Source organism: Castor canadensis, chromosome 13 (assembly GCF_047511655.1).
Source record: "Castor canadensis chromosome 13, mCasCan1.hap1v2, whole genome shotgun sequence".
Classification (NCBI taxonomy): Eukaryota; Metazoa; Chordata; class Mammalia; order Rodentia; family Castoridae; genus Castor; species Castor canadensis.
Genome location: NC_133398.1, coordinates 24,304,982 through 24,332,398, shown reverse-complemented (window position 1 = coordinate 24,332,398; position 27,417 = coordinate 24,304,982). Strand labels below are relative to the sequence as shown.

At 41.0% G+C, this 27,417-nt stretch overlaps 1 protein-coding gene across 6 annotated transcripts in view; it reads left to right on the top strand.

The window, feature by feature from the left end:
- Positions 1–27,417, top strand: part of Palm2akap2 (PALM2 and AKAP2 fusion) — a 457,408-nt gene that overhangs the window by 266,951 nt on the left and 163,040 nt on the right. For 4 of the 6 annotated variants that reach the window (XM_074051288.1, XM_074051287.1, XM_074051285.1 and 1 more), the window contains exon 7: positions 7,932–8,621. The exons of 1 other annotated variant lie outside the window; for it this stretch is intronic. In XM_074051288.1, coding sequence (XP_073907389.1) covers positions 7,932–8,621 — 690 coding nt within the window. Of the gene's footprint in view, positions 1–6,689; positions 6,768–7,931; positions 8,622–27,417 lie in introns of those variants that run through there. One more of the 6 variants, XM_074051289.1, reaches the window with a different exon arrangement.

Below are 27,417 nucleotides of genomic sequence, written 5' to 3'. Positions count from 1 at the left end.
CTGTACACTTTTCTGCCCTTTGTCGACTTCATGTGACTCCTATATTTCTTCTTGTTAAATTGTCTCTTGTGAGTGTTGGAGGGGGAGGCGTTCATGGGACCATGGCAGGGAAGGTGGGAGGGGAGTGAGGTCATACCAGCGCCAGGGCTCTGGTATTCTCTCTCATTTCAAACACAGCAGCTCCTCTATCCTTGTGTTTACACACTGTACCTCTGCATCAGATTTCATTTGAATCAAGGGTTTAATAGCTTCTCTATTTTCTGGGTCTTTGTAGCTCATGATTGTGATGCTTCATGGGCTCACATTTCTTCTCAGCTGAGCCCCTCAAATCTGCAAAGCAGTTATTGCTTTTCGTCATTTCGTTGGTAAACACTGCAGGTTGGAAGGAAAGTTAGGACCTTGTAGCCCACCGTTAGGGATCCCTGGGCCCTTGCTAACTCTAAGTCGGCACCTTGGGGCATGACCATTCAACCAGTAACAAGTTCTGGCATGTGCTTCTGTCTCGCCCATGGGAATATGAGGTCTTTGTGATGATTCAGATGTACTAATTCTCTGGCATTTGCCTAATCTTCCTAGAGACTTTGAACAAAAATGAAAATGAGATTCACCTGTATATTTTTTGCCATATGAACCATGCTGGCGCTGTTTGGTCTCTGCTCTTAAAAAGATTAATTCTAGAATTTAGTTACCCAGGTTGTGATGTTCCTTCTATGGTTACAGTCCTGTTTTTGGTGGCACTTGGGTTTGAACTCAGGACTTAGCGCTTGCAAAGCAGGTGCTCTACTGCTTGAACCACACCTTCAGTCTATTTTGCACAGGTTATTTGGGAGATAGGGTTTTGTGAACTGTTTCCCCAGGCTGGCTTTGAACCTCAGTTCTCCTGACCGCAGCCTCCCAAGTAGCTAGGATCACAGGCACGAGTCACCAGTACCTGGTATCCTTTTCATTTTTTAAAACCAAACTTTGACTGTCTCTAGCACTTTTCCTGACACCTAAGATTCTTGAGACAAACCAACAATAAGGGAAGTGGAACCCTGCACTCAGAGCATGAGATCCTTTGTAGCCCTGGGTGCTGGATGCTTTCCAGTCTTCTGTACCCATCAGAGCGCCATGCCGTTCTCAGCAATATTCTTTCTGGTACCTTTCAGTCTGGCAACTGTTTTTCTTGACCAAAAAAATAGAAGCAAAATCAGATATGAGAAATTGGCTTTTGTCTTTGTTAGCCATTAACATCACACATTTGCTAACGTGTTTTTAACAATGAAAATGTATCATTTCATGGTGCTGGATGGTAGAGGTCCAAGATTAGTGTTACTGATGACATTGGATTCTGGTGAGGGCTATGAATGAGAATCTGTCCCATGCCTCTTCCCTAGCTGTTTAGGGATCATATGTCTTTTATTTATGCATTTATTTTTGATGTTCATATTTTTTAATTGACACATAATAATTGTACATATCGATGGGGTGCAATGTAATAATTTGATACTTGTATACAGTGTGTAATGATCAACTCAGGGTAACCAGTATTTTCATCTCCTTTAACCTTTCTTTGTGTTGAGAACCCTTGAACTCTTCACTTCTAGTTCTTTGTAAAATATATAATAAGTTATTGCAAACTATAGTCACCCTACTGTGCTATAGAACCGTAAGGTGTTTTGGGGAAACGATTCAATGAAATTTTTAATCACTGGTTTTTCAAGGTAGAGATTGATCACTGGCACAAGAGGGAGAGTCCACTCTGAATTAATTTCCTCATTTTTATTGTTGTTGACATCACAACATGGTCTGGGTGTTTGAAGTCAGAGCCTCAAGCTATCAGGGCAGGTACATTACTACATGGGGCATTCCTTCAGCCCTTTTTGCTTTAGTTATTTTTCAAATAGGGTCTTGTGCTTAGGCTCAGGCCAGCCTGGATTGTAATCCTCCAATTTATATTTAGCTGAGATGTCAGGTGTGTGCCAGGTTATTGATTGAGATATGGGGTCTTGCTAACCTTTTGCTTGGGCTAGTCTCAAACTTCAAACCTTCTGATCTCCACCTCCTGAATGGCTGGGGTTACAGGCATGAGCCACTGTACCTGGCCAAAAGAGCCAATTTTATATGTCCACCCTCAAGAGAAGGCATGAACATATAAGTATATGCATAGTCACATGCTCAAAGGGGTAATAAGACTAGACATAGGTATTGTTACTTAATAAGTCAAGCATTCTCATTGCTTGTCTATAATGTGCCAGGTTGCAATGGCAGCTACTAGAGGTTCCTTACTCTGGCTAAACATTGTACCTGATGGATGATGGTCATAATTTGCCTATCTACTGTGCCTCTACTATACTTCACACATCACTGACTCATGAGTCACCCAGGCTGTTCTAAGCACCACAAAATTCCAAGGCTGCACAAATGAGAAAATGAGGTCCAAAGATGGGGCACTGTGATCTGGGGAGTTTGTGGTTCTTGTATATTTTACATGGGACTTTAGCCTTGTTCTTCTCTCCATGATCACCCCAAGGCAAAGGAAGTAAGCTGGGAGAAGCCTGAGTCAAGGAATTTAATAGTGATGGAATTTTCCATCATCCTGGGATATAGTCTTATTTTGTGTGTTCTTGAACTGACTCTGAAATGGAATCATGTCATTTTCTTCACCTCTTACCTATACCAAGTGCTCTCATTCCCTCTTCTCTTGGCATCTTACAGCCTTTACTGTTGCTTTCTGTTTGCCACGGGTGGAGGTAAACGGGCAACAAGAGAGAGAACAGAGCCAAAGGACTGAGTCTGGACCCAAACGAACCATTGTCTGCCCCACAGACCCATCCCTCTAGGTCCCACAAGGCCTGGGACACAGTGGTTTCTCTCCTTGAAACACACATCTTGGCATTTAGATAGGTATCTTTCCCGGGGGCCTCACTCTCTCTTCCATACCCAGGTGTTTTCAGAACCTAGGTGCCAGAAATATCAACCCCACTAAAATGTCTCTACTCCTTCAAGAGGTTCACCTGCTGATGAAAGACCTACGGGGAGCAAGAATGAGGAAAAACAAACAGACATCCCTAATCAAAGCACCACAGAAGTCATTCACTCATGTCTCTTTGAAGAAACTAGTCACACTGGTTCTTACTCTTCATTAGTAAAATGAATATGTCACTCAGCTGACCCACTAGATTATTGGAAGGAGCAGAGAAAATGCTTTATATACTCCACTCTTACTGACATCAGTGTATAATGTTTGGAAATCAATAATTGAGTATATCACTTAATAAAAACATATTTCCACATCCAGTCAGCCTATCAATAAAACTTGCATTGAACTGCCTTGAATCTCTTGTCTCTCTTCCCCAGGTCTTTCCTCCAGGAAATTTTGGAGAATTTTCTTCCAATACTTTTTTGCTTATGACCACAGAGCTTTTGCAGGATCTCTTCAGGGTCTTCTCAGAAAATCCCCTCCTCAAGGGGGATCAGTGGGAGAGGGAAAGGGGGGATAAGAGAGGGTAATGGGATGAATATGATCATGAAAATGTTAAAATGAGACTAATTAAAATTTTTACTAAAAAAAAAAAAAAAGGAAGCCCCCATCTTTTTTTTCCCATATGATGAACAAAGGCACTGGCCTTTTGTGCACATCATCTCTACACAGACTGCAGTCACCTCCAACTACGGAACTACGGAAGCTTGAGGGACGCCAGAGGTGGACTGGAGACTGTTCTTGGTTAGAAATGAATGCATGCTGGAAGGGAGAGGTTTTGGGTACAAAGGTTTAAAAAATTATGTACATCAAAAACAAAATGTTTGGGCTGGAGGTAGAGCTCAGTGGTAGAAACACATTCTGGGTTCAAAAATTAAAAAAAAAAAAAAAAAAGAAAGCAAAGGAAAAAAGAAGGGGGAAAAAACAACCCAAAAATGGTGAATTAAAATCCTAAGTCTTATCCTACTAACTGGTTCATATCCATCCTGATTCAGTTTAGTACATTATTGACTGAGAACTGAAGCAAAATATCAATACTCACACAGAACACATTTAAGATAAACATTCACACTTCCTGAGTAGTTTTCTGAATGCTTAAATAACATTCTCAGAGGACTAAATTCTGCCATTGGAGTAAGCCAGAGAGTCTAAAGGGCTCCTTTAGGTTTCTTTTACTAGAGAAGAGAGTAAATGCAGAAAGGAATTGGGACCACATCCGCCAGGAGCCTGCTAAAATCTAGTTCCTTTGAAGCTTTATACTTTATCTAGAGGGAAAAAAATGTGTGTGAATATTTCATTTTATGGCATAGCCTGAGTTTTATTTTTTTAAATACTTAAAACATTCTACACTCACATTCTAGAAATATTGAAAGAATCATGTACAATATATAAATATAAATACACATATATAATTAATGACATCATGTCACATGTGGTGCCATCCCGAGCCATGTCATATTTAATACAGTTTAAAATCACAGACCAAAATAAACAAACAAACAAAAACATTAAAAAGGCATTCAGAGCCAGGTGTGGTGGCACAATTCTGTAATCCCAGCACTCACAAGCCTGAGGCAAGAGGATTGTTGCCAGGTCAGTCTGGGCCATATCAAGAGACCTTGTCTCTAGATAATAGATAGATAGATAGATAGATAGATAGATAGATAGATAGATAGATAGATAGATAGATAGAAAAAAGGAATTCAGCTCTTTCCTGTTTCTCCTGAAGGAAAGGAGAAGGAACCTAACTCATACATCCATTCACAGTAGTTCTCAGATTCCCTTTTCTTTCTTCCATATTCTCCAAAACATCATTTAACACCACAAAACACTGCCTCTTTCTCCAAATCCCACACAGCTTTTATTCTTCCCCTGCTAAACTCCTTTGCCATCTTTTTATTGTATGATTCTATGGAAGCCTTATAGCAAAGAACTTCTCACCATCCCTTTTGTCTGCCTGGTCTTTGATTCCAGGTACAGGCAAAGATGAAATGAGGTTGGGGGTTAGGGTGGTGGAAAAAGGCAGATTGGACCAACGGTGACAGTGTTCTCATTGGTGGGCAGAAGGAGAGGGACATTCCTAAATATTGCCATGTTAATAATTTGTATCCTATCACATATGGATATAAAAATGGAAATATTTTGTTCCATGTTCTGTACTGATTGCACATTAATGTGTCATTTTGTTCACACATCATTGAATGTTTGGGGGAGCATTTGGTACCTACAAACTGACAGTCATTATTATTTTACTTATTTATAAATATGTTTCATAATTGTTCTAATAATGATAATATTTTGACCCCATACTGTGCTTTTTAATATAATATTTCAAGAATAGGCTTTTGAAGTCCATGCAAAATTTTAAATATTTATTCTGTTTCTCTGAAGGCACACATTGTGTAGAAAGTCAAGAAATGACTGAGATAAACATTTATTTTGCTATCAGTCTTTGTGTGTGAGCCCATGTACCTCTGTGGCAAACATTGGTTGGCCTCCCATTGTGTCACCTGGGGAAACTCAGTATCTTTGTGCCAAACAAGTGAAACCTTCAATGGATATTTAGATTTCACCTTTTCATCTTTTTAGTTGAGTGTTAATCATGAACGGATTATATTTATGCAAGCAGACGGAATAATATCATTGCTGTTTTTTAAACCAGTTTAAACATTAATTACTATGTGTATCTTTTCATTGGTGTCATATTATACAAAGTACTTGTGACTACATAAAGACAATCAAATTAGATTCTTCAATGGTAGCACTTGCTTCACAGGTGTATATATGAAGTGTCTTATATAGAAAAGGTTCTAAGGTAGGTGCTGGCAGGGTGGGAGAATCATAGAAAGATGACAGGCAAAAACTAATCCGTAAAACTCTAAAAATTTATGAAGTTGATAAATTATTCCCACAAATATTTCCTACTGGGTGGAAATTGCTAAATGTCCTTGCAGAAGTTTAGAAAAAGTGTTCAGAGAATCTTAAGAAGAGGGGGATGACTTAGAGATGGGAAAGGAAGTGGCTGATCTTGGTGAATGAGTCATACTTGAAAGTCAGATGAAAGGTATTTAGAAGGGAATCTTAAAATCAGGAAATACTTGACATTGGGTGGTGTTATTTGGTTGTGCTTGAGGGAAAAGAAGTGATAAAACATACAACTGAAAGGATAGTTTGGATCTTAACATAGGTTGTACATAGTCATAAGTAAGGATTTGGTAATGCTAAGCAAACACATAGCAGCACAAGACTCCAGAAGCTGGCCACTGGAGAAGGTGGAAGGGCAGACCAATCAGAGGGACTGTAGACAGGATGGTGCTGAGTAGTATCCTGAAAATATAGAGAAGTTTGTTAAGATCACAACATATATAGAACAAGAGAGGCTGTGGGACAAGGCTGGACAGGAAGTTGTAGATGGATTCTGAAGGGAATTGGATGCCAAGCTAGGGAGTTTGGTGTTTATCATGTATAGACAAGAAGCAACAGAGGGTTTCTGAGGAAGGTAACTCTGAGTAGGATGGAGCACAAGCTAGCAGGCTCAGCCAACTTTTCCTATAAATGGCCAGACTGTAAATATGTTAGACTTTGTGGGCCACATATGGTATGTTGTGTATTCTTTGTTTTTTTCTTTTTCCCTTTCCTTCCCCTTTCTTCTGTCTTTCCTTCCTTCTTTCCTTTTACCCAACCTTTTAAAAATGTAAAAACTATTCTTTCTCCTCTGACCATACAGAAAAGGGCTCCAGGCTGCTTTGACTCTCTGGCTATATTTGCAATTCCCAGAACTTGAGTGGGAAGAGAGAAGAATCAGGTAAAACCTGAAATAGGGCTGTTGTGCTGAGCCAAAGGGGACCTTAACTGATGCTGTGACACTAGGGACAGTGTGAGGAAATGAATGGGGCTACCCTAAGTGGAATTAGCTTCTCTCAGTGATTATTTGACTATGAGAAATTACAAAGAAAAGGACAAGTCAGATGTCAGGCTTGAGAGACTAACAACTTGTGCTGGTACTAATACCAAGAGTGTGGAAGAATTTTGAGAGAATTAGGAACCCTTAGAAGGTGCTGAGTCCAATGTGTGAGCATCATCTAGGCAAATAGTGCCTAAAGCCAGGTGACTTTCTGGGTCTGGTACCCAGATTCTTCTCATCCAGAATGTGTGCCCCACAAGGAGGCATTAAGGGCTGGTCCTAGGGACAGCAGACTTGGGATGGCAGGTCACAGGATGAATTGGAGAATTTAGGGAGAAGGAAAGGAGTGTGTCACATTGGGTAGTGGCATCTGGGAAAGACATGATGGAGCAGAATCACAAGGACTTGGCACTGTGTAGAGGGAAGAAGAAAGAGGCCTTCTGTAATGTCGGCCTCAGATTCCAGTGTCCCAGATGCTGCTGCTTCTGTCTTGTCCTTTTGCTGGTTCTTGTTCTAGAAAGCTTACTAACTGAAGTACTCACAGAGCTGGTAATACAAATGCTTTCATCTTTTCAGCTTTTGCAAATATCTGGTTATATAGCATAGAGCACTTGATGAAAGAGTTGGGGGAGGGGAGGATTTTTTTTTTTTTCTTGCCTTTGGTTTTATTTTGGAATAGGGACACATCTTAACCCAGGGCTTTTAATGGGTCTGTAAACCTAGAAAGCCCCAATCGAGGTAAATTTGCATGTTGCCAGTCTTCTGTAGTTCTTCCCTCCTAGACCTGAAGTCTCTCGTGGCCTTCTTTTAGTAGGTCTTCCTTATAAGCACGAGTGCCGTGGAGTTAGAGTGACTGTGTTCCTGTCTTCTCAGTGCATTAAGCTGCTGTGATAAAAACATGTACCACCGCCTCTGCCTACAATGCGCACCTCACGCTAACACTCAGGATGCTTGGAGATTAGAGTAGAAAGGGCACAAAAACATATTTTTGTCTGTTTGGCAATTAACCATTCACTGGCTTTTTTTGTTGTAACATGCACTTCCTTTCTCTTGTTTTCATTCAAGCTGTGTACGCCATGGAAATTAATGTGGAGAAAGACAAACAAACAGGAGAGACCAAGATTCTCTCTGCATCTGCCATTGGCCCAGAGGGGGTGCATCAGAGAGGAGTCAAAGTCTATGATGATGGTACCAAAGTAGTGTATGAGGTGCACTCAGGAGGCACCGTAGTAGAAAACGGAGTGCACAAATTAAGCGCAAAGGATGTTGAAGAGCTTATTCAGAAAGCTGGACAATCAAGCTTAAGAGGAGGGCACATGACAGAAAGGACTGTTATTGCAGATGGGAGCCTTGGCCATCCCAAGGAACACATGCTCTGTAAAGAAGCCAAGTTAGAAATGGTGCAGAAGTCTAGGAAAGATCACTCTTCTGGGAACCCAGGGCAACAGGCCCCCAGCACAGAAGGGCCAGAGGCAAACTTGGATCAGCCAGTCACCATGATTTTTATGGGCTACCAAAACATCGAGGATGAAGAGGAGACTAAAAAGGTGCTAGGCTATGATGAAACCATCAAGGCAGAATTGGTCCTCATTGATGAAGACGATGAGAAGTCTTTAAGAGAGAAGACAGTGACGGATGTGTCCACAATTGATGGGAATGCGGCTGAGCTTGTGTCCGGGAGGCCAGTCTCAGATACCACAGAACCCTCATCCCCAGAAGGGAAGGAAGAGAGCCTGGCCACAGAGCCAGCCCCAGGTACCCAAAAGAAAAAGCGCTGTCAATGCTGTGTTGTCATGTGACCACTTCTTTCCTCCCTTTTCTTCTGGGCAGCCTCTGCTCTCCACCACTTCTGTAGACCTCACTCTACCACTAACTGCAATACTGTGAACTGGAAGCAAATACCTGCCTTGCCTTGCAGTTCGATTGCTTTCATCTCTCTTATTTTTTTTCCCTTTTCCTCACCTGAGAAACAACGTGCAAGTGTGTGCTTCATATTTTTTTTTCCAAGAACTTGCTTTTCCTCTAAACCTTTTCCTTGTGTCTTCAAGAGTGAATCAGTACCTACTGCTCGATTGGAATGAACTCTTCAATATCAGCCAGTTATCTAGTAGCCTTAATTTACTTGACTGGAATGGAACCCATTGGCACCGGGGCTTTCATTTTGTTGTGTGTTCCTCTAATGTAGTCACTCACACACACATATACACACACACCAACACCACGTCCCTGACTTTTCACTTGCCTACCTTGCTGTGGATCTTTGTTTTTATATCTTGTGTGGCAAAATGCTGTGGGCTCTAGCTGGTTGCTAGTACCAAAAGTGGACCTTATTTATGCTGTCCATTCTAGGGTGATGCTTTTGCTGCCTTACATAAGCTTCCAGATTACAGTATTGTTCATCTCTGGCTTGCCTTCTGTTAAAACTGAAATGAAGTTGATGTGAAAGAAAAGAACCCAGTGTTTGTCACAGCTGAAGTGTAGGGACCAATTCATCACCTGTTCATCAGCAGCTGTCTGTCTTTCTAATGGCTGAACTGATGAACCCTTTATAGAAGAAGCACCATTTTAAATTTTCTAAGGACCTGAGGCAACCATTGTTGTAAGCATCAGTAGTGATTTCCCAGTTTAGGAGACCAATCCATGAGCCTTGTTTCTATTCTCTCAAAAAGAAATGTAAATTTTTTAGATTGTTTTCTTTTTCATGGATATTTTCTGATCATATGAATCTATTTTCAATGGATGGATCATTTTTGAGAAGTATTTCCACATGACCACATTTCTAAAACAGTCTTTCTGACCTACAGTGGTTGCTCCAATGCGCCCACTCTCTCCAGGATGGTGCTGTGTGCATAACCTGTGCATCCCACATGCCCCATTGATGACAGTCTTGCATCTGTAGTTTTCTAGTTTTCTTTCTGTCCCCATGAGAAAGAGAATGTTTCTGTCCTTCAAAATAAATGAATAAATAAACTCTTGCTGGGCACTGGTGGCTCACACCTTTCATCCTAGCTCCTTAGGTGGCTGAAATCAGGAGGATTGCAATTCGAGGCCAGCCCAGGCAAATAGTTCATGAAACCTCCCATCCCCCAAATACCCAGAGCAAAATGGACTGGAGGTGTGGCTCAAGCAGTACAGCACCTGCTTTGTGAGTGCCTGCTTTGTAAGCATAAAGCCCTGAGGTTAAACCCAGTCCCATCAAATAAATAAATAAATAAATAAATAAATAAATAAACTAACCTTAAAATGTAAAAAAATTGAAAGATTAAAAAGACCTATTTTGCCAATGTTAGCTACTGAACAGATTGACACATTACTGAGCTTCATAAAGCTTTTCTTTCTCTTAAACTTCTGAAGATTCTGGAACATTGAGGGACATTTTATTCTAGAACATAATGAACACTCTTTGAACAAATTCCTCGCACTACTCTGAAGTGAATAGCCACCTGTATTGTGAAACCAAAGGGAAGGAATTTAGAAAAAAAACAATAATATGGAAATGAACTAGAGGTCATATGTTAACCAATTTTAATAAGAGATAGCTACCCTTTAATTTATTTGCCCAAATGCTCATAGGACTAATTGTAAGTCATTCACAAAATTATCCATGTCTCCATAGAATATGGTTTCAAAAAACATACAATATGACATACTACATCAAGTCTTAACTTCTGTGGAAAGAAAGCTCAGAAAACCATACAATAGTCTGGAGGATTATATTACAGAACTAAATCTATTATTATTGCTTAATTTCTTGGCTTGAAATTATACTTACTCTGATTGGGAGGGAAAATTGCATTTTTATGTCTCAAAGTTATTTTTCTCAAATAATTACATTTTTAATGAGCATAAAATGAGTTATTTTATTCCCAGTATGTAAACAAGAAAAAAAAGTTAAAAAATGGAAACCAAAGGAGCTAAGCTTTGCTTCCTGCGATAATTTCCACCCCCCCCCCCATGGCTTCATTTTGGATGACTGAGGGAATTATCTCTAAGTCTCGGGCTCCCCAAAGTAGCTGCAATGGAATAAAACTGCTCTATTTTCTAGAAACTGGGTTTTAATGCCAACAAATCTCAATATTCACAGCTTCATTTTCCTCAGTAAATGGTGATTTAAGCAGCAATGTTAAATACAATGGCATGCAAATAAACCTATGCACACAGAAGGAGCAAATAGTTTCAATGTTTTGGACAATCTGTTATTTTAAGAATTTATTTAGGAAAGAAGCAATCTAAAAGTTTGCCACAGATTATATTTTTTATTCATGTGGGGATTAAAACTGTTCCATATGAGTTTTTAAAAGCACAGTACATGGAATGGCAGAGTTTAGGCTCTTTGGACTTGGTGTTTGATATGCAGAATAGGTCTTCAGAATAAATCATTCCCTACCCTTCCATAAAAGAACTAGTTACCGATGAAGAAGACTGTCTGCACCTCTCACAACAACATGACTCATAAGATCTAAAATGTCAATGATAATCGGCCCATCAGCTAATAACATGGGGAATAGTGACTGGCAAACTATATGAATTAGGATTCTCTCTATACTTTTATTAGTAAAGCTTATCATTTAATAGTTTTTGAAGTGAAAATGTATTGCCTTTATTAAAATTATTTGTGCCCACAGTAAATGAAGGTGTGTTTGAATATACTGTATGGATATTTGCATATTTTCTTGTATGAATGGGGATGCAGGCTCAGCCAGTTCTTTTATGAGCTGAGACCAATAATCCCACCTTTGGCAGCAAATGTAATGAAATGAAATGTAATGAAAATGTGAGCGGAGTCATGATTGTGAACATTCTGCCTTTCCTGCTGTTACAGCATTCTCTCTTTAAAAATTGTACTATGTGTGGTATCGCCCCCTTCAAGAATGCAGGGTATCAGATTAAATAACCAGACTAATGAAAGAATCAATAATGAAGCTGTAAAACCCGGATCTTTTTTGAGCTAATGTTAAGTTGGGCCTTCCTTTAAAATCTTTTAATCGGTTCCCTTTTAAATAGAAAGAGGAAGAAAAGGGGGTATTTCTTTTCTTTTCTTTTTCGTAGATTTTTAATGACATTTAATTAAAAATTTTTTAAGTCAAGATGATAAAGTTTAGCCCCACATATTGTGAAAAATCTTCATGATTTTTGTATCCTTGACTTTTTTTCCTCTTTCTTTTAGTGTGCAGTAAGACAAAACTTAGGAGATTGATTTTTATCTTGTACCTTCTTTTACCGATAATATTATTTTCCTTATCAAAAAGTAATAGCCTCTGAAAATGATTTGTTAGTGCTCACTGATGTCACTTAACATTCATGGGGGATAAAGAAGTAAAGAGCCAGGGAATTTCACAGGACAAACCCAAAAAACATGGTTTCCTTAAGCCTCCTGAGCAATCTTAAAATTATGCAGAGGCATTCAGGAACTCAAATTCTAGGATTAATTCAATTTGCCTGCTCTCTGAAATGTTAATAGATATATATCTACTTCACAGTCTCACCTTTTCAGGTTTACTTTCCGGTAGCAAGTATGTTCTTTTATTATACACAAGTAGACTATTTAATTTGAATAGGGTCAAGTATTTATAAAAGGGAAGAAACTGATAGAGTTTCCTAAAAATACAATATCATCTCTAGCACAAAGCATTGGAGCCAAATGGAAAAAACAGCTTATTTCCCTTCATATCCTGCATAATTTCATTACAAGGGACCATAGAACACTCCTGGGAGTTGCTGTTTACTTAGGGTTGATAAACCAATGCATATCAAAAGAGGAGGAAAGAAAATATGGCGATAGAGGCCAAAATTGAAGTACTATACCAGGTCTTCCTTTTTAAAAACCACTGACCCTGTCCATTTAAAATACAATGTACATGGAACATACTTTGAGGACATTTTTAAAAATTCTCTCTTAAAATGTAGAAGCACAGTCATCTTTGTTCACCACTGGACCCACTAGAGTGTTTAGCTCATGAAGGGCCCTTTCCTTGTGGATGTAGTCTCATCTCCTGCAATATCAGTTTACAACACAAACCATTCCAAGGTGAGCAATCTCACATATTTTTGCAACATGTACATTTTAGCTAAACCCACAAATTCTCAGCATTTTTAAGACATTGGTTTGAAAAACTTTATAAATATGCAATCTTTTAGAAGCTCCTTAATTTCTTAACCAAGGTCTATTGAATTCCACTGATTAGGATAGAACCAGGGGGCTGGTAGAGTGGCTCAAGTGGTAGAGCACCTGTCTTGCAAGAGTGATCCCTGAGTTCAAACCCCAGTACTGCCAAACAATAATAATAATAAATAAATAAAATATAGAACCAGAAAGTATCCTTTGTTTTATTGAGTTAATAAGACAGAGCAGGAGCTTATACATATAAAACAGTTCAAAGTAATGAGGAAAATGGGATTTTTGATTCCTGGTACCAGTTCACCTTCATTGTATTTTCTAGGGAAAAACAAAGGACATTAATTAAGAGTACAGTGCAGTTAATGTGCAAATTTTTTCATAGCTTCAGTAAGCCTCTTAATACAATTTGCATTTTAATTAAAAACAAGATACATTTGAATGTGAAAAAGTATAGAAAAAATTACATTCTGAAAATTTCAAAGGGAAAGTTCACTGGGGATCCTTAGACCAACTCTTCCAATTTAATTTTTTTGTAACATAAATAGGTTTCTGCTTCCCCTGTCCCCTCCATTCTAACATCAGAAGGTCAGAACTGTCCTACAGCTGGGAGTGTGGCTCAAGTGATAGAGCTGCATGCACAAGGCCCTAAGTTTAAACCCTAGTATCACCAAAACAAGCGAACAAATTGAAAAGAACTGTCACACAAACATAACTGCTGTTGATGTGAAAATATGATATATAATTCTGGGGACCACAGACTCTCTGCATCAAAGATCTGGACAGCCTTAACTTTTGTAAAAAATAATTTTCCAGTGTTCTCTATTACTGAGCAGGAAAGCAAAATGTTTCCTGAAATTGACTTTTTTATATTTTATGACTATTTTCTAAGTTTCTACAGGTTGAGGTGTGAGTGTCATCTTCTCTCCATATTGCCTCTTAGTGGTCACCTGGGGCTAATTTTTTGCAAGTCTACATTTTTATCAAAAGAGAAGTATATCTCACAAACCATAAAGTTCTCCCTAGACTTCGGGTAGTCCTTTTGACATGGAATTACAGAATTACAGAAAGAAAAGAAGTGCAGGTGGCTTTGTTTTCATTTTTCTATGGTTAATGTACTGTATAGCATATATGTTTACAGAATATATCTGCCTTGTGATGTCAACAAAAAATGAATGATAAAAAAAGAATTCTGATGTGCCATTTGATAGTTTGCCTTAGCATCACTGTTTATGTTCTTCTTTTCTGTCCTATTAAAAAATGCAGGTTGTATTCCAAAGCTGTATTAACACAACATTCTCTTTCCCACTCAAGCTAGCCTTCTTCAGAGCTATGAATCTCATCACAGGAGCCTCAGGCAGAACCTTGCAGGTGTAGCCCTGAGGGGCTAACATGGGCATAGCTTACTTCTGCCCCCTACCAACCCAACATGTATACATGTTCCCATCTGAGCCTGGAAATCACACTGACATTTTGGGGACAGGCCACATGGAGCACATGACCTCTTGTGTTCTTTTCTTCGCAGTGTTTCCCACTGTGAGAGAAGTGAACCTGTGGACCTCCTATCTAGGTCTGGGAGCGTAGTTGTAAGCACAATTGGTATAACTTGAAAAGGCAAGAGAGACAGACTCAAATGGAATCATCTCTAAGGGGTTGTTTTTTTCTATTCATTGAGTTTGAGATGAGTAGCTTGATGTGGGTGGGGATAAGGAGTGGCTATAGAAATGGAGTATTTTTAATTTGCATATTTTTAAGGAATAATATTTTTATAGTGAAATCTGTATGTATTATGGAGCTTAAGTTTGAAAACACTCTTGGTTGGCTGAGTTATTTCTTCATTCCCTTAAGGTTACTTTCTGGTGAGTTGTGCAGCACTAACTTAATGGTGGAGGTAGGAGCAAAGGTCTTGTGACCTTGCACTGCCATGGCATGAAATCCAGTGTTTCTAAGCAGACTTGGGTCGTAAGACTGAGATTTCTCTACCTTTCATTTGATAGGCTGTGGTATATAATTTGATAGCTCCCTGGGCTATGCTTTAATAATATATAATGATATTTTGGAAGGAGGTGACTCTTCTATATAGCAAATATAAGAATCCAAATCTCTCACATAATGTAAAGGGGCAATTGCTACATTTATTTCAAGTATACTGTTCTATACTTGCAAATATATATGGAATGACGAGTCAGAAGCATCTGGCTATCTGCAATCTATACATCAATTTACAGATCAACAATATAAAACTTACCAGGCACCTTGGCCTTGTACATACCACTGAGGCTGCATCATACTTTCAGTTAAGCAGAGACAGGAAAGGATAACTTTTATCTATTCACAAAGGAGATTCTAATTTTTTAGAGTTCTTGAATTTTTTTTTCCCCAATTTCCTGCCAAATTTGTGAATTCCCATCCCAGTCATACTCCGTTTCTTGAAGATTTTCACCCATACTCGTCCTTGAACCTGTTGTCAGAGTGGCCCAAACCTTAGAGTCTTCTCACCATTCCTTATATCCTTTCCCCAACAAGGCAAGGTCCTAAACTTAAGATTTCAAGAAAAATAATCCCTGTGGTTCTCATGGAAATTATTTGATTTTATTTATATATATATATATATATATTTTTTTTTTTTTTTTGACACAGTGTCTTGCTATGTAGCCCAGGCTGGCCTTGAATTTGAGGTCTTCCTGCCTCTGCTTACTGAATGCTGGGTGTGCATGGGGTGGCCCATGCAAATAAATCCTTCATGACCCAGAATTCCTCCACAAGCCCAATCCAAACTCACCTTTTGAACATTGCTGTCATGGAGACAACTGTAATTCTGGAAGAACTATGCAAATGCCTGAAGGGTGCTAAGGGAGAGTCAGTTTACTCTTATTACTGAGGAAATCTCTTGAGCTTCCAGATTAGGTGGGCAGGGACACATCCAGTCACTTGGGTTTGCAATGGCAAGTCTTCATACACAGAGGCCACCAGGCAATGCCTGAATTGAACTGTTCTGCATGTAGCTCCAACTCTAATTCTGTGATGTCTTATTCTGGCAAGTGGGAAGAGTTCTATCCTTTGCAGGGTTCTGGAACATCCTTTCCTCCTCTCAAGCTCCTGATTTAGGAGACTAGAAATCTTACAGAGGTTCCAGAAAATGTTGTGTCTGATGCAGCTTTTTGGTGAATGTAGGTTGTTGATGGAATTTTCAGCTTTAGCAGCTCACTCGGGGCGAGTGACATCTCTGTAAATACACCCATTCGTGGTTTGTTGGTGGGGGTGGGGGGGTTGGGAGCCTGTTGTGCTTACTCTGAATTAGACTTGCTGGGCTAGCTACTGTACTTTGTAACCTGAAGTGTACTTTGACTGTTCTGTTTCCTTCAGATACAAAACAAAACAAAAACCGAGTTCAGAAAAACCACTGCCAGTGACAACTGATGCTGTACTTGTAGCTTCTCTCTGTTTCTCTGTACAGTATTGATAGACAATAAACTGCCTTTTCACTGCATCCACCTCTGTGTGTCTGTGCCCTCCTTCTTTCCCCTTCTCACTAGCAACCTACAGACTTTGGGTTTGACTGTGGTGATACTGCCTTCAACCGCTCCTTACAACCTAAGGCGAGGCTGGTGACCTCATAGGAGCATGCTGCAGAGTCACGTCGGGGCGCTAGTAACCATGTGGAAGCTCAGTCGCACCTCAGAACTCAGATTCAGAGTCCTGGGTGGGGTCCGGTAACCTGCATTTTTAAGAAAGTTCCAGGTGATTCTGATACAGGTCATACCTGGTCGATGGGTTTGGGTGCCCTTTGTTGGGAATCCTGGTAGCCTGCCTGTCTCAACTTGTTACCACACTAACTAATCTAATTTCCCGAAACTTCCTCTTTCCAACTTTCTTTCATACAGCTCTTTCCATACCTGCCATTAGTTTTCCTTTGACCTTGTAAGGCCCAGCAGCAACCGAGAATGTGACCCCTGGGTAAACTCGGGGTATCCTCTAGGTTAAGTAGTAAGATTCACTCAGTACAGCCTTCTAACCAGGAGCACCCAAAGACATGTGGGACTTTATTTCTCTTGTTTACCATCTTTACCTGGAATGGGGTCATCAAACTTAAATGTCCAGATAGAAAATGTGTTTGACTTTGTGGGCCAAACAATTTCTGTTATAGCTACTTGGCTGTGCCAAAAGGTAATCTTATATATACAACATGTAAACGAGAGAGTGTGGCTGTGTTTCTATAAACTTTATTTACAAAGCAGATAATAGGCCTGGTTTCACCTGTGAGCTTGTAGTTGGCCAACCCCTGACCCTAGGACAGGGCCTGTCATGTAGTAGGTGCCCAATAAAAAGTTTAAAAGTTGTGACACAAAAGAATGAACAAAGAAGAGATGTGATGTCACCTGTAGAACTGTTTCAGAAAAAAATGTGTTCTTGGAGGATATAAAGTAAATGAAATCTTTTGAGGAGTTCTTATCCACTAGGGTTTCATGGTAGATTTTTTGGATGGCTTTATGCAGCGAAGGTAGCTGTAAAGATGGAAACATGAATGGTGACTTGTAGACTGTTTAAACTGCTAAGTTGAAAAAAGACACAGCCACTATAAAGAAGAGGGGCATCATGGGCGTCTTGGCTTTGTCAAAGTGCTGGTGATGGCATAACTGGGTGGTCCTGGGCTGGGTGTCTAAGCATTTGGTCCAAGGGTTTGTGAAGTCACGTTCTGTCTGATCCATCCTATGCTCTAGATGGCAGGGCTTCCTTTACATTATTTGCCTTGTCACTGAAATACTCTTTAATGTGTGGATGCATAGACTGACTCATGGGAGCCCATGATGCATTAAGCTCTAGGGCGTAGCAGTAGGGGAAATCTAGGAGCAAATGAAAAAACCAGGTGCTTTCCTCCATCCCCACTGTTGTTGTAGAGTTAAAGGAAGTTTATATTTATGCAAAGCACTGAATAACCTGGAAGTGAATAACAAATACTGGTTTAGTTATCATAACAAAGTGTCTCTCATCCTACCAAAAGTTTCACCCTTCCCAATGTAAAGATTATAAGCTGTCCTGTGTGTTTCAGCACTAGTATAAAAAGGGAAGCTTCTTTGCCCTCCTTTAGGTTTGTGACTGCTCTTGTAATACATTGAATCGCATGAAATTGCTATTCTGTAAATCAGTAGTGTTGAAGATTAACAATTTCATAGAGTTCAACCTTTTAATTCTATTCTAGGGATCATTTTCCACCACGGAGGGCAAAATCTTGCCAGATGAACTCTTAACAATAGCAGAAGAAATTTAGATGAGAAAATTAGACCATTGGGAAAGAACACAGTTCAGTACTACCAAGGTAGACCTAGGCATTTCCCTTGGGAGGGATGGGATGTTCTTTAATCCATTGTCCCTGGGAGCCTGACATTGCTATTATTCTGCTTGAATACATGAAAAAATTCAGTAAAAGACATAGTAAGAACCTTGTCCAATGTAGCAGAGCTAAAAGTTGGTATGGTGGTACAAGGGACAAGAATCATTTTCAGTTCTCTACTTCCTAACCATACAGAAGGCTCTACATCATGAAAGTGGGGTGAAGATGCCCCTGATATTGGATACAGAGGATTGGAAAATGGGGTCATTCATGCAAGGAAAGACAAAATGGCACCAGTCTTATTTTTGCACTGCTACGTACTCAAGCAAATGCTCTGTAATAGCATCACCCTCTGGAGGCTGGGAGGTGTCTCTACAACACTTCCTTAGCAGAAGAGAAACAGAGGTTACCAGTTGTCCTCTTACCTGTTTATCAGGAGGCCTGATGTTCTGCTTGGCAGTTTTTCCTTTAGTCATAAAAAGGATTAACCCAGATTCAGAAGTCTAGGAGTGGCATGTCAATCTCTGAGTAAGCAAAGGTGGTTTAGTTTTTGTTCATGATGATATTGGTATTGTTGTTAGTATTTCACCTGTGTCATAACAGCTGAGAGGACCAGTGTGTCTGTGGGATTGTACCAGTGCCTTTGGATCTAGGCTATACCACCCTTCCACATCCACTAATAGACCACATTCCTTCCCCAACAGGACCCTAAGACCCCAATTCTCCTACTGTTTTTAAACATGGTCAAGTCCTCCATTTTACTGTCAGTGCAGAAGAGCAAAGATTTGCTGCTATTTAGAAGTTATGGTTATGAGATGTCTAAGAGATCGTGTAGGGCAGAGCCTGGTTATTCACAGGCAGAATCTGTCTACAGTCATAGAGGTTTATCTGCAAGTAAAAGTCATTTTGAGTTCATTGCCAATAATAAATTAAGAGGAGAATTCTTTTGAGGTTATGGATTTCTAACTTCTCTTGATAATTCAGTCTCTGGCAACAATAGGTCATTTTCCAGTGGGACAATTCCTGTTTCTGATGATGGCTACCACTTTGAGAGAAGCCACACTCCCCCATTCATCACCGCTACTTTGTGTTACTTCTCTCCTGGCTGGCTTCTCGTGCTTACCTCACTTGCCTGGCCCAAGGTGGCATTCAAGCATGTGATTTCATGGCTGAATTGAGTGAGTCCTAAGTAAACGGGATTTACTCTTAGCAAGATAATTTTGGAGCCAGAACTAGAGATCAAATCCTCTGAACACTGCAAAAAATGAAATCTCACCTGGCATTTGGACTCAAGTCTGTTAAAGGGATTTTTAATCTTGAACAGGCTACAAGCAGAAAGCCAATGCCAGAATCAAGTGCCTTCATTACAAAAGAACTCACATGACTTGTGTAATGATAGATTAACATAAGGCTGGCGAGCTCTGTATGACTCGAGTGGAAAAAAATCCATTTTCCAGAACAGTGTATAGCCTATAGATTATTTCTCTCTATACCTTAGGTTAAGTGAACAATATATGTTTTAAGGGCTTTGTGCTATCATGTGATTCATGCTAAAAAGTTGCAATACTGAAAAATAAACAAAATCTTTGTTGTCAATAGTGGAATAGTTCCAGGGGCTTCATATTCCTTCTCAGCAAAAATAGTAAGAGGCAGAGCCTCTTATTGACTGTTGTCTTTCCTCCCCTCTTAATCTGTAATCTTTTATTGTGTTCCTGAGGTCTGTGTTGAAGAATAGGAATATTCTCCAACATTCACTTCCTTATCTTATTAGGTGATGATCAGGTTGGTGATGTGAAGAACTGGTGACACAGGAATCTTCCCTTTCAAACTTGTCATCAAAAAACCATATGAGAGCTAGTACAGTGGCTCAAGTGGTGGAGTACCTGCCTAGCAAGCATGAGGCCCTGAGTTCAAACTCCAGCACTGCAAAAAAACAAAAAAAATTTTTGGGAGCATGGCCAAAAGTAGAGTGCCTACCTAGCAAGTGCAAGGCCCCAGTTCAAATCCCAGTACCTCCAAAACCCAAAACAATGATCTAGCCTGTATTTGTTTTAATTTTAACCAAAGGCTAGTCAAGTTGAGATGATAATTCTATTTCCCACCTTTTTTTTTATTTCTAAGTCATCAAACATTAAAGTATGAGTGACAGAACTACTCCTTTCAGGTGGGTGTTCATAGGTCAGCCTGAGGACCACCTGAAGGTAAGATAAACTTTGCAGCCATTGTGAGTTTCCATACCTTAGAATCTACTGACTCAAATTACAATTCTTAAAGCCTTATTTCGAACCAGCCTACAAGAATATGTTTTGCTTTCCTTGAAGGACTAAGCCACTAACCACATATCTTATCTTGGCTTTTCCCCAAAACTTTAGACTTTGGGTGTCATGTTAATTATTTTTACCCTGTGTGCAGTCCAACCTGTGTCCTATTGTTTAATATTTTAACCCACTTCTCAGACTTAACCTCACTTAAAAGGATACAGTACCTTAAATAGTTCTCACATGCCATAAAAGTAACCCAGATAAATGGAAATCAACATTATTAATTTCCAGCTGCACAGATGGCTGACGGTATATACGGTTATCTGAGAACAGCTCTCTCATGTTAAAAGGAGGAAATGTTAGAGAAGGGTCAAAAACATACCTTTATTTCATTCAGATGAAATAAAAGAGAATCAAAGTGGTAATAACTTGCTTAGTGTGTGATTGAGTGTTATGGAATGCCATGTCACCTGCCCCTAAAATTTTGGAGACCCTGCCTTGCCTCTTGACATTTTCTTAAAAAAAAAAAAAAATCCAAGTTCCTTGTTTCAAAGTTCAGGGTGAAAAATATGATTGAACTTGCTCGAAGCAGCAGGAAGAGCAGAGACAGAGCTGGGATTTGAACACAGATGGAGTGACTTTGAGTCTTTCTGCTGTGCCAAGTGCCTGTCACTCTGGTCCTATTATAAGGAATGAACTGAACACATCAGCAGTGAACCGAAACTCTCCAGGAAGATTCTGATCATTTAAACAAGCCAAAGGAACATCTGTTCAGCTAAGCTGTCTTTGGCATGAGCAGTTTTCCATCCACGGGGTGATTGGGTTCCTGCTGTGTTACCTGAGCAAAGTGAGTGGCCAAATGGGCGTTTTCAAGGCAGGGGCACGCACACCTGCCTTCAGCCTCAGTGGGCCTCCCGAGTGCCAGCGAGCTGGCGCCTGCTCAGAAGACTTCTTGGCTGACTCTTGAAGAGCCAGGGATTTAGTTAGTTGGCTATAAACTGGCTCAGTACTAGAGAATAAAGGGACCTGAATGGAAAGAGGAGCACTCAAGGAAAGTTCAACTTCACCCCTTCTTCCCTCCCTATCCTCTCCTGTCCTCTTTTCTTCCCTTGCCTTTTTTCTTCTCTTCCCTTTTCTATTGGGTGAGTCTCCCCCGACACCTGTCTTCTCTGTTGCTATAACAAAATACCCAAGACTGGGAAATTTATAAAGGACAGAAATGTATTTAGTTTACAGTCTAGAGGCTGGTAAGTCAAGGACATAGCTGTGGCATTGGTGAGGGTGTCATAACATGGCAGAAGGTGAAAGGACAAGGGAGCACATATAGAAACAGAAAACAAACAAGGACAGCATCGCTAGACAACATCCCACTTTCTCAGTACCTAACCTGGGCCCTGTCTCAAAAGAAGAGAGGAGAGAGAAAGAGAGAGAAAGAAGAATAGATTGAGTTTAGAGATGAGTTCACACTTTAAACTGAAAGTAGTCGGGGAGAATTTGCCAAGGTGGTAGCATTTGCAGTGGAGTTTGTTGGAAAAGAAGACCAGGCAAGGAAGGAGGCAAACCCAGGCAGGAAGAAATGTGCAGCAAACTGTGAGACATAGAAACCCAGTGATATGTGTCCCATTCTATTTTCTGTTGAATACCAGAAGGGAGACCAGGTTCCAAGGGCCTTGGAGTCTAAGTTGACCTGTTTGGTTGCCAGGCAGAGCAATGGCACTGGAGCTGTGTGGGCAGGGAGGGCAGGAGGAGCAGAATTTGCAGAAAGATTAACCTGAGGCATTGTGTAAAATGGACTGAGCATGGCCAGAGGCTAAAAGCCAGCCAGGGCATTGCTCAGGAGTCCTAGACTAAACAAGGATGGTCGCTGTGCAAAAGAAAGGAAGAGATGGAGACAAATTCCAAAAGATAACTGCTTAGCCCTGAGCCAGGTGCATTGCATTCAGATACCAGTACTTTACTTATGACCCTGTGTGGCCTTGGGTAAATTACATGAGTTCTCTGTCCTGTTTCCTCATCTGTAGCATAAGGATGATAGAATCTTTCTCATCAGGTGGCCATGAAGGTTAGTAAGTTAGTATTCGTAAAGTACTTAAAATAGTGTTCAACACAAAACACATGCTTCCTACTTTTATTAAAATAGGTTGGTATGTTGGTATCCTTACATTATTTTTTTGTTTGAATTTTATTTGAACAACATAAAAATGATGTACTTTCAAAACAGATATTGCCCAGTAGTGCATCTCAAATTTTAGCCTGCAGTCTTATTCAAATGCAGGCAGTGGCTGGGCATATCTCAGGTGGGCCCAATGTTCTGTGTCTGTCCAGGCTCCCAGGTTGTCTGACACTGCCACACCTTGAGTACCAAAGTACTCAAGAATGGGGGTCCACCCATGTTTCAGGACTGGGTATGTCCTGCTGTTTTATACTATATAACAAATCACTCACATACTGGCTTAAACAAAAACAGTGGTAGTCAGCCCTGTGTAGCCACAAGCTCCATATCCATGGATTCAATCAAACTTGCATCAAAAATATTAAGGAAAAATTGTGTCTACACAGAACATGTACACCTTCTTTGTCTTGTCATTATTCCCTAAAGAAGACAGCATAGCAGCTATTTATATAGTTTTACATAGTGTTGGGTATTGTATAAGGTTTTATCACAGATGATTTAAAGTATTCAGGATTATGTGGGTTGTATGTAACTACTATGCCACTTACTTAAGGGACTTGAGAATCTTTGGATTTTAGTATCCTCTGGGGGTCCTGGAGCCAATCCCCATGGATTTTGAGGGACAATTGGATTTATCATCATTGCTGTTGTTAGTATTATTTCCCATAGTTCCTGAGTTCTTGCTCAGGGTCTCTCCTGAGGTAGTCAGATGGCAGCTGGGGCTTGAGCCACCTGGAGGGCTTCCTCATTCTCAGTCTGGTAGTTGGGGCTGGCTGTCCCCCTGGGATCTCAACCGGGGCTATCAGCTAGAACATCTATAGTAAGGGACTCTTCATAGTCAACAGATGGGTTCCAAGAGCTAGTGTCTCAAGAGAGAGAGGGAGCCACTCTAGCCTGGCCTCCTCAGCATGACCCATGTCACCTTGTATTTGTTATAAATAGGTCACTAGGGCCACCCATAGGTGGGGGCTGGGGGCAAATAGACTCCATGTATCGAAGAGGGACATGTCAAAAAATTGCAGTCATGTCCTAGAGCCATCACAAGAGCCTTACTTCAGGAAGCTCTGCCAGGAAGAGGAGTCTGTCAGGGAAAGTGGACATGGTTGTGTTTAGATACGTGTGTTCAAGATATCATGGAGGCCAGGTGGGGATCTTCTTCAACAAGCTGGATGGTATGTGAATATCTAGATGGCTGTCTATCTCCTACACAAGGTTATAGGCTTCGTGACATCAGGACTTGGTCTCTTTCTCTGTAGTAATCTCTGTGCCTGGTACAGTCTTGACCCACAAAAGGGACCCAATAAATATCTGTTGGATGGATGGATGGATGGATGGATGGGGAAAGAATCAGGACCAAGGTTCTGGGATCTGAAGAGGAAAAAATACTGGGATTCTGGAAACCTGCCCAGAACGGGCCTTTGGGGCACTTTTCCCAGGGATATGACTCCTGAATTTATTCAGAGGCTACTGGGGCTCTAGGGGTCCAGTCTGGCCTGTAACTTTGGGTCCTCACAGGACTAGTGGTGGCTTTGGGAAGCCTGGATTTCCTAGGGAAACTCCCTTTCAACTTGCACTAAATAGAAACTGAAACTGGGATTTCAGGAGAAAATGAAAACTACCAGTGGCCACTTTGATTGCAACAATTCTAATTTTGAAGCAGCTCCCTGCATATCCTGTTTATAGCCTCACTCAGAGCAGAAGTGACCAGATCTCTCAGGGGAAGGTTTTCTCTGGGGATTTTGAGCTGGATTAGCAACAGGAAGCACTCAGGACTCTCCCAACACAGAGCTCCTGTCTACCAGCTAGTCTGGCAATTTGATCCCACCCTCCATGGAGATGTGGGAAATTCCCACATCAGGCCCCCAGCATCTCATAACTGGTTCCCAGCACCCCCAGATTGTTAAGGATTCTGTGTGAAGTCAGAGCAAAGGGATTAGAGAGTGAGGCCTCAGGAGTCCTCCTGTGATGGTCCGGGCTGACTGAGCTCTGTTTTGCTGAGACTGTAGATAAGACCCCTGGAATTGCCAGGAATAGTTTAGGATCTCTATCCATTAGAATGTCTATCTCAGGATTTCTTCCAATGACAGAGCATGATCCCCCGAATTTCAGAGAGAGTGACTCAGTTTGTATCCTGACTACAAATGCAGGCAGAGGGACGTGGAGTATGAGGATCTAAGAAAATAGCAACTGACCAAACTGTGGGATTGTGAAATGTGAGGGGTTCTGAGGTGACAGTGACAGTTCTTCCCCACACACTCACACATACGTGCACATGCACACGTGTACACACCTTCCCATAAAGGCCTCTCTGAAGGTGGGCTATCTCAGCTGACTTCTAAATGATAAGGAAGGCGGCCATGTCAAGAGTGTTCCACTGTTGCTCTTCCGCATCCCTTGCCTCAGAGGCAGCCTAGAGCTATCCCCGCCCCGTTTCTGCTGCTTCTGTGGGGAAATGCACACTCCCCTAGCAGGCCTGTCTTAATTTCCCTAGTGAATGTTGGCTTTCGCAAAAGAACTGAAGGTCCACTGACCTACAGCAGCTTCTTCCACAATCCCTCCTCCCCTCAGACAAGAGAGCACAAAACCTGCCCACCTGCCAGCATTGGGAAGGAGTGGGCAGTACGTGAACTGCCCGGACAGCTATTTCCCTGACCTTGCCCTTAGGAACTCTCCGTTCTCAGGCATGCAATCCATGCAATCCATCCATCCATCCATCCAGCCAGCCATCCAAATTTAAATGTTTAAAGAAATTTCAAACTGCTAATTCATTCCAGAATGATACTTTTATAAAGTACAACAAAAATGAATTATTAGAAATAAGAATTTTTAAAGACTACAGAATACAGTTAACCATTATTATTTTTTTTCAACAACATGCTATAAAAGTTTCTGAACAAATTCTCTCCATTCTGTATCCACCTGGTCACAGACCAGTTGCCACCTGTGGAGGGCACAAATTGATGGACTGCATACTTGAGGACCCTTGCCTCAGAGCACCTGGCAGGAAGGACCAAGTCTGGTCACTTCTAGAAATGTGAGACTTAGCGAAGTCTAGACTCTTCGAGGGACTAACATGGTAGCCAGAGCAGGGTCAGCCATCCCCATCTGAGCTGAAAGCTATCACTCAGTCTCCTCTTACAACTGCTTACAATACAGAGGATATCAGGGTCCAGAGCCCACCTCTGAGCAGGCTGCCTTGTGACCATTCCAGCTCTGTTCCTTGCTGCCTTGACTCAGGGAAGAAAGCTGTTAACTCAGAGGTAACAGCTCTGAGCCTCAGTTTACCCATCTGTCCAATTCAGATATTAGTGCTACTTCATAGGGTCTTTGCAAAGACTGGCTGGGTTGACAAGTGTTTAACTGCAAAGAGTCATGCTTTCCACAAATAGAAGTTTCTTTAGAGCTAGGCACAGTGGCTCACACCTGTAATCTTAGATCCTGAGAGGCGAAGATGGAGAAGATTGCAGTTTGAGGCCAATGCAGGCAAAAAAGGAGACCCCATCTCAACCAATAAACACTGAGCATGGTGGTATGCATCTGTCATCCCAGCTATGCAGGAAACATAAATAGGAGGATTGTGATCCAGGTTGGCCCAGGCATAAATGTGAGGCCCTATTTGAAAACTAACTAAAGCAAAAAAGGACTGAAGTCCTGGCTTAAGTGAAGAGCACCTGCCTAGCAATGTCCAGTACTGCCAAAAAAAAAAAAAAAAAGTTTCCTTACAAGAAAGCTTCAGGAGGATGAGGATTTTTATTCCCTGGCATTTCTTAATGCCTGGACCATGCCTGGCACATAGTGGGTGCTCCTTAAATATCTGAGCAGTGAATGAGCCTTTCTTCTTACCGTCCTCAGTTCAGACTTCGATGTTTATCCCATTCTTAACTCAGAGGAGGAGAGGTGTCTGCTCTCTGGGCTAACAGCCTCCTTTGTGTTCTCAGCATATTTTATAAGCCTCAGGCAACTTGAAGATTTTGTCTCTAAAACCCCGCACATTCAGGAAAGACTTGAATGCCTGAGCTTTCTTGTGCAGGTTGTTAAAGACTGGGCTCAAGATACATACATATGTTTATCGTTGCTTTGAGATAGGGTCTTGCTTTGTAGTCCAGGCTGGGCTCTACCTCCAGTGCTGGGATTATAGGCACATGCCACCACATCCAGCTAAGGTATATTTTTATAGTGTAAAGTCAGATCTTGTTGGGCTAGGATTTAGACCTTCCAAATTCAGGCTTCAATCTGTGCTGCTAGGCATATGTCCCCTGCATGCCATACTGCCCCAGCTGGGACCGTTTCTCTTGCCTCAAGTGTCCTTGTTCTTTTAATGCCTACAGTTGAGAGATTGGTTGCATATTCCACCATGCCAGGCTTAAAAGTTGCTTGCTCCTGAAGCTGTCTCTGATCCTCAGCCAAAGGTCATGCCTCTCCTGTACATCTAGCAATTCTTTTCTACTCTCCCTTTTAGAAGGTCTTGTGATCAGCTAACTACTTTCTCTTCTGCCCTTTTACTAATGTGCAATTCCTTAGGACCGGGCCACACTGTGAACAACTCTGAGTTAGCACGGGTAGCTTACTACAGGGCCTTGCCTCTCGACGGATGTTCACTGGGTCGAAGAAGGTGATGGGCTCCCACCTGCAAGAGTAAGAGCAGCAGGCTGCACTGTGAGAGGCCCAGT